Source organism: Ovis aries, chromosome 3 (assembly GCF_016772045.2).
Source record: "Ovis aries strain OAR_USU_Benz2616 breed Rambouillet chromosome 3, ARS-UI_Ramb_v3.0, whole genome shotgun sequence".
Classification (NCBI taxonomy): domain Eukaryota; kingdom Metazoa; phylum Chordata; class Mammalia; order Artiodactyla; family Bovidae; genus Ovis; species Ovis aries.
In genome coordinates this window covers 173265505-173278559 of record NC_056056.1, presented here as the reverse complement: position 1 = coordinate 173278559, position 13055 = coordinate 173265505, and the positions used below count along the sequence as shown (strand labels likewise).

Here is a 13055-nt window from a genome sequence, read left to right as displayed (position 1 = left end):
TTTGGTCATACTACGAGGCATGCAGGATCTTTGTTCCCTGACCAGGCATCGAACCCTTTGCAGTGGAAGCTCTGAGTCCTAAGCACTGAACTTCCGGGGAATCCCCACCAGTGTCCACATTAGGGTTTACCCCTGGTGTTATTCATTCTATGGGTTTTGAGAAATTTATAATGACATTTATCTACTATCATAGAATACAGAATAGTTTCACTCAACCAGTTAACCAGTGGACACCAGGGAAATCCTCACATTCTTTTTAAAGGCAAACCCAATAGTTGCACATATACTGACACCAACATCTCACTGGTCAACACTTGGTCACTTAAAGCTGCAAGGGAGTCTAGAAAAATAGTGGTTGGCTGTGTGCCAGGCAAATTTCCAATGTTCTGAGAGAGGGAAAGGTTGGATATTGGAGAATGATGGACAGTCCCTTCCCCACAGTGTGTCTTCCCCCTGGAGTGGGAAAGACAAACCGGACTGTGAAATTCCTTCATGTTCCAAGACTCTGGTTCTGATGTTTCCAGATGATGACTCTGAGACCCCGGAGGAGATGGAGGATGAAATTCCGGTGGTGATCTGTGCAGCAGCAGGCAGGATGGGCGCCGCCATGGCTGCCATCAACAGCATCTACAGCAACACCGATGCCAACATCTTGTTTTATGTAGTTGGGCTCCGGAACACTCTGTCCCGAATTCGGTAATATATGTACTGTAGACTCTGGAGTTTTCTACTTCCTTTTTTTTTTTCTTTTTTAATCAACTTTTTGTTTTTAATATAGTTATTTTTGGTTGTGCTGGGTCTTCACTGTTGCTCATGGGCTTTCTGTAGTTGCTGCGAGCAGCGGCTACTTTCTATTGTGGTGACTTCTCTTGTGGCTGAGCACAGGCTCTAGCTGTGCAGGCTCAGTAGTCACAGCACGTAGGCTCAGTGGTTGTGGCACACAGAGTTAGTTGCTCTGAGACATGTGGGATCTTCCCAGACCAGAGATCGAAATTGTGTCCCCTGCATTGGCAGCTGGATTCTTGTCTACTGCACCACCAGGGAAGTCCCTCTACTTCCTGTTAATTGTTCCTATCTTTCCTTATATGGATTCTCTTCTTTCTTGGGTTTGATAAATGTTCTTCAAATTAATGAGAGGATAACCTGAGGTTTACCTGATGGCCTGACAAATGTGTTGCCTGGCTAAGGAAATTTCAGCAAAGCCTCATTAATCTGATAGGGCAGTGCATTGTTCTACAGAAGCGAATTATTTAATGCACGAAGGAAACTCAATCCTTAAGCCATTTACATGAGTCTTTCTTTCTCAAAGTTTCTCTTTTCTCTGTTTTCTTAACCTGATAGGCTATTAATGTAATCATCTAATATGGCTCAGAATCATCATTAATTATAATTCATAAACTGCAAAGTGACTTCTTTCCTATTACACAGCATACTAAACCATAAATTGGAGTTGGATTTAGAAGAAATAAACAGGAGATAAAATTCTAAATGTATTACTAAATTGCAAGATAGTCGTATAATTTTGGTATGGAGAGTGACTCCCAGACCTCAGGGGGAAAAAATGGACAGATTTGACTGCTAATATTAAAAAAATGTTAACTGATGAAAAACACTGAGTGAAACTGATCACACAACTGATTAGGAAAACTGTCTTCCACATGTATTGTAGAAAAAGGATTGCTATCCAAAATTTATAAAGAATTCTTACCAAAAAAAATAAAAAAGACAAGCATATAGTTGAAAAATGAGCACAGAATGCAGACAATGCACGGAACAAAAAGCTATAAATGGCCAGCAAACACGAAAAGATGTTCCATGTTACTAGTAGGGAAATACAAATTAAAACAATGACATATAGTTGTCTACTCATCAGGATGGTAAATCTAAATAGGACAGCACCATCCTGTGCAGGAAGATGGCCATGCTTATTCCTTGTTTGCACAATGTACACTTCATAAATTACTAAAGCATTTTGAGAGGACAGTATGGAAATATCTAATAGAATGGCATTGTGTATATATTTTGACTCACCATTCCATTTCAACAGCTGGGAATATGTACTACAGAAATTCTAGTATACACTACCAAAATATACATACAACAATGTTAATTTCAGAATTATGTGAAATAATAAAAAAAATTGCCAAGTGCTTAAATGTCCATCAGTGGAAGAATATTTAAATGAACTATGGAATATGATCCAGCTATTAACAAAGAAAGAAGGCATGGAAGATCCCCAAGGCATATTATTAAGTGGAAAATACAAGTTGCAGTACTCCTCATATACTGACCCAGTTTATGAATGTCTTAATTCATTTGAGTTGCTGTAACCAAATGCCACAGTCTGGATGGTTTGGCTTAAAAACAGGAGAACTTTACTTCTCAGGTTCTGGAGACTGAGAAGCCCAAGGTCTAGGGGCCAGCAGATTCATGTCTGGTAAGGGCTCACCTCCTGGCTCATAGCAGGCTGCCTTCTTGCTGTGTCTCACATGGAGAAGGGATAGGAGAGGTTCACCAGGGTCTCTTTTATAGGAGTACTAACCCCATTTATGTGGGTTCCACCCTCAAGACCTAATCATCTCTGAAAAGCCACACCTCCAAATACCACCACACTTGGGATTAGGTTTCAGCATACAAATATGTGGAGGACACAGCATTCAATCTGAAGCAATGGAATGAAAAGCCCCCAAATATAAATGTGTACATGTACATGTATGTATTTCTGTAAGAAGGAAAAAAAAAAGACCCAGAAATACCCACCAGCTCTAAAAAGTAATTATTTTTAAGAAGGATGAAAAAAGTGGAGAGAAGTGATGAAGAGAAGTTCAAGGTATTTCAAGTGTTGTTTCCATCATTTATAAGGAGAATGTATTCATGTTTGATTTTTATAATCAGATTTTTTTTTAACAGCACCAGAGGAGGTACTAAGATATAAAACACAATTGCTCTTTATCTAAACAGTCTTTGGCTGCTGTGGGTTTTTCTGTCTCGTTTTTTTATTCTTCATATCATTTATTATTTCAAATTGTTCACTTAGCACATTGTTAACAGCTCTTTAATTATCTGTGGGTATGAAAACCAGGCTTCCCAGGTGGCTCAGTGGGTTCAGAATCGCTTGCAATGCAGGAGACATTTGACTGAAACGTTGCAATGCAGTAGGTTTGATCCCTGAGTCAGGAAGATCCCCTGGAGGAGGACATGGCAACCCATTCCAGTATTCTTGCTTGGAGAATCCCATGGACAGAGGAGCCTGTCACAGGCTGCAGTCCATGGGGTCATGAAGAGTCAGACGTGACTGAAGCGACTGAGCACAAGCATGCATGCATGAAAAACAGATAACCAAACCCCAAACCAGATCACCAAACTCTTCTCATCACTTACTGTTGCAGATTGTTCCTTAGCCTGTTGTTAACAGCTCTTTAATTATCTGTGGGTATGAACACCAGATAACCAAACCAGAAGGATGGTATGTGTAATAGGAGTGAGGGTTTGTACTTGAACCAGAGGGAGGCAGGAACTGCAGGGTTTCATGACATTTAAGCAGGGACTGTTTCTCAGCTCTTGGTTGTCATCTCCACCACCCCATTTTAAAATATTTTTAAAATTCTTTTTTTTTGACATATAACACACAAACAGAGAATTGTATAAACCCCATGTACAGCTTAATGATCATCTTTGTGGGATCCTTTGGTAAACACGCCCCTATAACACCAGTGCTCGGCATGGTCAGTCTTTCTAACTCCTTTCTGATGGTGTTCAAGGGTATTGAATTGCGGTTTTAATTTTAGATTCCTTGATTTCTAATGAGGTTGAGCCCTTTTTCCCCACATGTTTCCTTACCATTTCGATGTACGTGTTCAAGTGTCTGGCCTATTTTTCTGTTGGTTGTCTCTCTTTTTCTTGGTTACATGATTTTTTCCTCCATAGCTTTATTGAGATATATTTGATATACAACATTGTATAAATGACTGATTTTTATGTTTCAAATTTTGCAGGTCTAAATTTTGTTTGGAAGAGTGAATCCTTCTGTCGATTTTAAAAAATAATTTTATTTATTTATTTTTGGCTGTGCTGGGTCTTCATTGCTTTGTGTGGACTTTTCTCTGGTTGCGGGGAGTGGAAACTGCTCTTTGCTGTGGTGCATGGGCTTCTCATCGCAGTGTCTTCTCTTATTGTGGAACATGGGCTCTAGGTCGCGCAGGCTTCAGCAGTTTCGGCACTTGGGCTCAGTAGCTGCAGTTCCCTGGCTCTAGAGCACTGGCTCTGCAGTTGTGGGACACAGGCTTAGATGCTCCTCGGCATGTGGGATCTTCCTGGACCAGGGATCGAACCTGTGTCTCTTGCCTTGGCAGGTCTATTCTTTTACCACTGAGTCACTAGGGAAACCCCTCTTGTTGATTTGTAATCAGCAAAAATGTTACCATGTGTGGTTTTAAAATGTGTGGCCCACATGAAAAATAAAATTGGAAATTTAATTTTGAAATGATTTCTATGAAGAATCGTATTACAAATTGGATAAAAGATAGGCAGAATTTCTGTAAGACCGAGCACACATAAGCGGAGAGGGTGGAGAAGAGGAGATGAAGGTGGGGAGCAAAGACAGATGGTTGAAAGGTAAAGGTAAATTTAGGTCATCCTTGGAGTCCAAACAGCAGAGTAAACACGATTCAGTCAAAGGATGCCCTGCCTCCTTACGGGGCTCTTACCCCATGGCAAAGAGAACACCAACAACTACAGATGCTGCTTTATAAGAGAGAAAGAACACTGGGACTTCCCTGGTGGTCCAGTGGCTAAGAACTGGCCTTCCAGTGCAGGGGACGTGGGTTTGATCCCTGGCTGGGAAACTAAAATCCCACATGCTGTTGAGCAACCAAACCCGAGTGCTGCAACCAAGACCAGTGCAGTCTCAATAAATAAATAAAGTTGTTTTTTTTTTTTTTTAAAGAAGAAATGCTTATTGTTCTTCCAGTTTCCTGCGGAGATATTATGAGGCTCTGGGGAGATATTTGGTTATTACTATTTTGCTTCATTTCCTTTGCAAAAGGAGTTACGTGAATGAAAAAAAAAAAGATTCAAAGCTGAACCAGATGGGGGAAAAATGAGAAGGATTTATAGACTAGAATTGACTAAGGTTACACATGCTGTATTTTTCATTTTCTAAGGAGGCAAGACATTGACTCCAAGGCGATAGGTGTATTGAGGCAAGGTTGGGGGGGCATGCTAGATGTCATTCTTTGTTTTTGTTATCTCTTTAGGAAATGGATCGAACATTCTAAACTAAGAGAAATAAACTTTAAAATCGTGGAGTTCAACCCTGTGGTCCTTAAAGGAAAGATTAGACCGGACTCCTCAAGGCCTGAGCTGCTCCAGCCTGTGAGTAGGGATTACACACGTGGGGGATGGTTCTTGGTGAGACGCTTATTCAGGGTGGAGGGCCAGCCACTGGGGTGCACATGAAAAGTTTCTGAAGCCTCGCAGTGTTAGATCTCCACCAAACTCTGCTTTAATCATTTATAAGGCATCTGTTGCAGAAAGGATGTAAGATGGTTTATATAATGAAGCTACATTATAAAGTTTACATAATGAAGCTACATAATGAAAGAAGAATTGAAGCATAAGAAAATGTAGGATCCTTTTATATGTGTAAATATACCTAAGGGGTGGTTGGGGTGCCAAGTTGTGAGACCAGAAAAATATATTCCCCACCCATTGGCAATTGTGTGTACTGTGACTGGACATTACATTTAGCTCAGAGTATCCTAGCAACTAAGGGAAAAGTTTAACAAGATTGGGTATTTACTTCACAGTATTGACTAATATTTTCAGGCAACACCAACTTTTTCCCTGGCACTAGCAATCTTAAAGTGTTTCACTGCAAGAGTTCTTACAAGAAGGACACTTTCCTGCATAAAAAGTGGTGTTTTGATGGAAGGTTTACAGAAAATTCAGCTTCCTTCTATGTATGATTATTACTTAAAACATCCTTGAAAATTTACTAAATTCTAAGCGTTCTAATGATATGATCTTTTCCAAATTCTAGATATTTATTATCAAGAGTGCTCACTGAGTTCGCACTTTGCTTTATACATTATTATAGCTTCCTGCATGGTGCTAGTGGTAAAGAATCTGCTGGCCAGTGCAGGAGATGCAAGAGTCCTGAGTTTGATCCCTGGGTCAGAAAGATCCCCTGGAGGAAGAAATGGCAACCCACTCCAGTATTCTTGACTGGAGAATCCTATGAACAGAGGAGCCTGGCAGGCTATAGTCCACAGAGTTGCAAAGAGTTGGACACAACTAAGCAACTGAGCACAGCACATTAAAACGTTAAGACACCCATCCTCAGCCCATGCATCTCTGGCTTTTCTCTGGTTCAAGGAGCTAAGACATTGAGCCTGTGTGTGTGATGTGATGATGTGAGGGATGATGCGTGTGTGTGTGTGTGTGTGTGTGTGTGTGTGTGTGTTTAAGGCTGTTTCAGTTGACCAGTGTCAAATTACTGAGTATAGAGAAAGGCAGGCAATTTGTGGCCAGAAAGATTAATAGCTTCTGTGGCTTCCACTGTAGCAGTTCACAGTGATGAAAATAGTGACAGTCTCAGCAGTGGGGGGGCGGAGGTTGGATCTAGAAGAACCTCTGATAGGTGCTGATTTCAGTTCCAGGGCCCCAGGTAAACTGGGCACTAGGAAGCTCAGGCAGGCCTCTCTGCAGTTTCCGTTTTATTCTGCTCCAAACCTAGAGCTGAGCCATGGTCATGGTCAAAGCTGACCCATGAGCACCCCTATTAGACACTGGAACTTCTGTCTCTTCCTCAGCATCACTTCTTTTCTTGTTTCAACAGCTGAACTTTGTACGATTTTATCTCCCTCTGCTTATCCACCAACACGAGAAAGTCATCTATTTGGATGATGATGTAATCGTCCAAGGTATACTCGCCGATGCCAAGAATACTCAGAAAAGGAGCAACTGATAAGTAGAATGCCCATCTCTGTTCAATTTTGAAATATCTAGTAGCTCAATGATTTTCATGGCTTATTAAATTTGGTAGTAGTATAAAAAATCAAAGAATATTTTGAAAACAAAGGTTGATATTCACTTTCTGGGACAATCCAGTTGACTCTCTGAGAGCCACTCCCTGTCAAAGTCTGTAATAGGTACCGTGCAACCCTGAAACACAGAGGGATAAAGCCTCACTGATGATGTTATTAGAAGCAAGCTAAACTGTAGTGTTAAACGCTGTCTTCTCTCTTTCCCGCATGCAAAATAAGACGAGCATTGGTGAAGTGCCTACAAAGCCACAGAAATAAAGAAATCTGACCAATGCGGATAGGAGCTTATTATCAAGTGGCTTTTCATATGATATGAGCCATTCTTATCAAGCAAAATGCCAAACCACTTGAAACCACAGATTACATACTTTTCCTCCACAGCAAAATCGGGGATTGTTTATGCTCTAAGCTCTCTCTAGCCCTGGAATGAATGCTATACTATTGTAACTCCTGGTGTTTGTTAATTCAGGGGACATACAAGAGCTGTACGATACCACCTTGGCCCTGGGCCATGCAGCAGCTTTCTCCGACGACTGCGACCTGCCCTCCTCCCAGGACATACACAGACTCGTGGGGCTGCAGGTGGGCACCCGTCTTGGGAATCCTACTTTCACTCCTTCTCCCCCTAGCATCTCAGAGCAAGTGTCATCGTTACCTTTGAGAAGCCGGCCAGTCGGGCAGGACTGATGGGCAGCACACAGCCAGGGGTCTGGGTGGCCCATTCACATCCCAGTTCTGCTCCCAATGACTCTGGGTCAAGTTACTTTCTTCTGCAAGCCCTCCTTTCTTACCTGGAACATGGCAACCATAGCACCTACTTGGTCATGTTTGTGGGTTGTGATGAAATAACATGATGTCAAAGTGTCCACTAAATGCTCCAGAAATGATGGTTGTTACTTAAGTCACTCGTAACCACACTCTATGGCAGAGACTGGTGTTTTCTTTAAAAGAGACTCACTGAAACTTCGGTTCTATTTTCAGAGTTTTTACTGCTCCCCCCAGCCCCTTTCAGTAGAGGAAAATATTGACTTTGTTCCAAGGTAAAGAGTTCCTTACCCTTGTAGAAATGAAGGAAGTCATACCCAAATGTAACACTGAAATCAAAAGAATGGCTTTAAAATAAAAGGTGCTATTACAAATTGAATGCTGTTCTTCAAAAAAAAGTTCCAAGAAATAATGACATATGTGTGACATTGAAGTGTGACACATTTTAAGGGCTAGGCCCTGGGCCCAGACCTGCCTGTCAAAATCTTGGCTCCATCACTCAGTAGCTTTGTGACCTTGGGCAAGTTACTTTCCCAGTCGTTTTCTCCTTCATTTGTCAAATAGTGGTAATAATAGAACTTCCTGGTAGGGTTATTGGGAGAGTTAACTTAGTTAATACATGTAAGTTATTGCATGCAACTAATGAGCTAAAGTGTGTGAAGTTCTTAGAACGGTGTCTGCACATAGGAAAGTGCCCAGATAGTTCCATTATGTCCAGGTCTTTTGAGCATCCCATGAGGCAGATTATGGCAGCCTCTGTGGGTGAAATAGTGTGTTTTTCCTCATGTTACATTCACTCAACAACCAGCTAGGAAGTGCTTGCTATGCGCCTGACACTGATTTAGGTGCTAGTAACACAGTAACAAAACTAAAATGTGTGCCTTTGTGTAGCTTCCATTCTAGTGGGAAGAGATGGTCAGCAAACAAGTGAAATATTGAACAGAGGATAAGAGGAGGTGGGGTTGAAATTTAAGTTGGGTGATCAGGGAAGTCTTTGTGGAGACTGTTTCTGAGCCTACACCTGAAAGACTTAAGGCAAGTATGTTTAGGGGAACCGTTCCAGGAGAGGTAACAGCAAACGTGGAGGCAGGGGAGTGTTTGGCATGTTAAAGGAACAAGGAGGTCAGGGTGGCAGAGGTGTCACAGGGGAGAGTAGCAGAAGGTGGAGAGGTAATGGGGACAGGGCAGATGGTGGAGGGCATGGCAGGCATTTTAGGGAGTTTGGGATCTACTCTGAATGAGAGGGGAAGCCGCTGGATGGGCTTTGAGCAGGTGAGTAACACTGAGACAGAGCAGGTTGAGAGGGGTTGAAGCAGGGCACAGGTTGGGAGGGGCTGGCAGAAACCCAGTGAGTGGTAAGGATGGTCTGGACCAGGAAGGTGGTAGAGACCCCTGGCAGTACAGTGGTCAGGACCCCTCGCTCTCACTGCTAAGGTCCTGGGTTCGATCCCTGGTGAGGAAACTAAGATCCCACAAGTCACATGGCAATATCCCACAAGCCATATGGTGCAGCCAAAAAAAAAAAAAAAGGAAGAAAAAAGAAGTTGTTGGCTTCTGAATTTATTTTGGAAGATGGGACCACAGGGTTGCTGAGATCTATATGGAAAGTGAGTGAGGAGGAGTCTAGGATGACCTCGTGACCCTAAGTTTTCTAACTGGAAGGATGGAGTGGCCACCAAGGTAGGGCAGGTTGTAGCAGAGCAGGTTTGGGATAGGATTGGGATCAGTTTGGGGCTCTAAGGAGATCTGCTTTACTAAGAAACCAGACAGACGAGTTGGCCAATATAGTGGAGCTGGAAACCGAGAGGTCCCGGATGTCCCAGATTTAGAGCCAGATGACACTGTTGAGGGAGTTCGTGCTGGAGAAATGAGCAGATGCCAGACATGAGACTAGGGGCACCCAGCGTTCAGAGGTTGGGGAACCAAGAGAAAACTGGGAAAGCACTGGAAGTGGCCAGTGCCCAGGAGGAAGCCCAGGTACTGCCTAATGGTTTTAAGAAAGTGGTTATTTTCCAAAAACAAAAAATTCCTTGCTCAAAAGCATGTGTATCCTTTTCCTTTATAGAACACATATATGGGCTATCTGGACTACCGGAAGAAGACGATAAAAGACCTTGGCATCAGCCCCAGCACTTGCTCTTTCAATCCTGGTGTGATTGTTGCCAACATGACAGAATGGAAGCACCAGCGGATCACCAAGCAGTTGGAGAAATGGATGCAAAAAAATGTGGAGTATGTGTGGGCCTCTATCATTTTTTCCATGCTCAGGAACAACATTATTCCATTAATTTTCTATGCATAGCTCAGGGGTTAGAAATCTGAGGTCAGATTTTCTTACAGAGGCACTGTTGAGAAAAAAGGGATCAGTGGATGAAAAAGCTATTCTCAAATGATATGTCAGAGGCAGTGAGATCCTGTGCAATCCCTTATTAATATAAACATTTTCTAATATGTTGTTAAATAATGTGATTTTAAATCTTCTCCCAGAATGCCAGTGAACCTTTTCAACTACAAATCATTTATCTTAGTAGAGCTTCTCCTTACACAGATTTAATAATTATTTTATAAAGTTAACTTTTTAAAGGTTGAATTTATTAAATCATTTTTCATTATTGAAATTTTAAGTGATAATAAAAATAACAACCACTCTTATCATGGCAGTGTATATCCTGTCCATCTTTTAAATCTGGATATTTTTAACATTATCATAACCTTGAATTTGTAAGTAAAGTCATTCTAAATAATATAGGTTTAGAATTTGGGATCTTCAATGTTTGCTATAAAAAAGCCTGAGAAGTAAAACAGCAAAATATTGACATTCTGTGAATCAAGGTAAAGCATATAGGAGTTCATGGTATTCTCACAATTTTGGGTAGGTTTAACAACTTTCAAAATAAAAAGTTGGAGAAAAATCCAAGACCATAGGCTTATTATTCAGTAAGGGATTGTCTTGTGCATGCTCAGCTGCTAAGTCATGCCTGACTCTTTGCAACCCCAATGGTCTGTAGCCCACCAGGTTGCTCTGTCCATGAGATTTCCCAGGGAAGAATACTGGAGTGGGTTGCCCTTTCCTTCTTCAGGGGATCTTCCTGACCCAGGGGTAGAACCTATGTCTCCTTTTTGGCAGGCGGATTCTTTACCATTGTGCCAAACCTTTTAAAATGATTAGATTCTACTTCATCTGAGTCTGTGGGACTCCAGGCCAACTGTTGCTTTTCTCTTCTGTTTCTTAGGGAAAATCTCTACAGCAGCTCGCTGGGAGGAGGGGTAGCCACCTCCCCAATGCTGATTGTGTTTCATGGGAAATACTCCACCATCAACCCCCTATGGCACATAAGGCACCTGGGTACGTATTTTAGAACACCAAGGTACATTTTATAGATGCTGTGAGGACCAAGGTGAGAAGAGTGTGCTATTATACCATCTTCCTCAATTCAAATCCTCCAGGTGACCTGGGATCTCACCTGGGATACATTATTTAACCTTCACTGCTCAGATTCTGCAACTGCAGCTGATAAAAAAAATAACCTGAGAGATGTTTCTAGGAAAAGCACTTCAGGAAAAGCAACTGGAATCATGCTTAGCATATAGTATATGCTCAATAAACATGGACTTTTGTTGAGATACAATGTTCACTGGCAGAACTTTTTCACATGCCTTTACTGCTCTCTTGCAGTAACCTATAGTGGACAGAACCAAACGAATTAGCATAATAGTTGACAATGAATTTAGATAGCTGGCAATTTATCTTATTTTTTTGGCTGTGCTGGGTGTTTGTTGCAGGGCACAGGCGTTCTCTAGTTGTGACGTGTGGGCCTCTCATTTTCGTGGCTTACCTTGTTGCAGAGCATGAACTCTAGAGCACAGGCTCAGTCATCGCAGTCAGTGAGTTTAGTTATTACCCTGAGGCATGTGGGATCGTAGTTTCCTGACCAGGGATCAAACCTGTGACCCTTGCATTGCCAGGCAGATTTTAAACCACTGGACCACAAGGCAAGTTCTGTAATTTATCTTTTAGGAAAAAACTGCTTGCTGACTGTATACTATGTGAGTCCCTCAAGTCTTTTATTCACTCTTCACTACAGGAGTACAGGCTCTGGGGTATGGACTGGAATCCCAACTTTGCTATTATCTAAGACCTTAGGCAAGTTACTGAAGCCCTCTGTGCCTTAGTTTCTTCACTTGTAAATGGAAGCTAATATAACCTTATTAAGTTTTTATAAGGATTAAATTACTTAATATGTGTAAACTGCTTAGAACAGAGCCTGACACAGAAGACATTCACTTTCTTTCAAATGTATGGCCCCAACCCATTTGCCAAACCCACTGGGCCAGACCTGTTTAGAAACTTAGAAACGTTCTGAAATTTTAAAAGGTAATGTGCATATACTTACATTATGCAATACACTGAGGGGGTTTTAGATGTTGCTGCCAAAGAAATTATTAAAAATCCTTTTGCTTTCAAACATTTGGGGATTGATTAGTTTAGAACTGGAGACAATGGATTGTGGGCATACACTGCCAAGCCCTGGGCGAGGCTCTGGGGGTTGCTATGAACGTCACTTCTCTCAACAATCCTGCAAGACAGCATGTCTCCTACTGTCCCTTGTAGAAGGAAGGTCAGAACTGTGGAAACTGCATGACCGTCTCCTCTTTATGATGCTGCATAAATAGTTCCTGTCTCCTCACTAGTATCACCCCTGATTTTCCTGAACATCTGTATGCACAGAAGAGTGATACGGGGACACTGAGGACACTAATATTTCATTTGATTTGCTTTATAATGCCGGGCTCATTGTTAGGTCAAGTGATGAGTGTGGAGAAAATCCCATCAAAGTAGAATAGCTATAAAATATGTGTAGGAACAGTGATGTGGCACTTAGACTGGGTTAGGGAAGTTAATGATCTTGGAACAGAGACTCAGAATTACGTTTTACGAACTATCTAATTTACTGACAAGCAGGAAGGGACAGAACCTTCTAAGGGAGAGGAGTCATTTTTTCTTATAGAACAGAGCCTGCATCTGCGCTGAAGGTTTTGGAACTGGGGATGGTCTGCAAAGTAAAGCTACACAGAAATCATCTGAAAAATGATTCCATTTTAGAGTGTTTTAAAGCAGTAAGCAGTATTAACATTAATGGCTATTAAGTTTGGGTCTAAACAGTTAAGGCTTAAGGTTTTAAAAATTTACAAAACTTAGTGAAAAGCAAAGCTGCAAGTCCCTACAGAGTCCTTCAGTTGTGG

The 13055-nt window shown here is 41.7% G+C and overlaps 1 protein-coding gene across 3 annotated transcripts in view; it reads left to right on the top strand.

The window, feature by feature from the left end:
* GLT8D2 (glycosyltransferase 8 domain containing 2) overlaps positions 1-13055 on the top strand; it is a 53354-nt gene that overhangs the window by 38214 nt on the left and 2085 nt on the right. For all 3 annotated transcript variants that reach the window (XM_042247148.2, XM_012174936.5, XM_004006681.6), the window contains 6 exons: positions 525-696; positions 5256-5373; positions 6839-6923; positions 7516-7628; positions 9877-10043; positions 11045-11157. In XM_042247148.2, coding sequence (XP_042103082.1) covers positions 525-696; positions 5256-5373; positions 6839-6923; positions 7516-7628; positions 9877-10043; positions 11045-11157 — 768 coding nt within the window. The remainder of the gene's footprint in view (positions 1-524; positions 697-5255; positions 5374-6838; positions 6924-7515; positions 7629-9876; positions 10044-11044; positions 11158-13055) is intronic.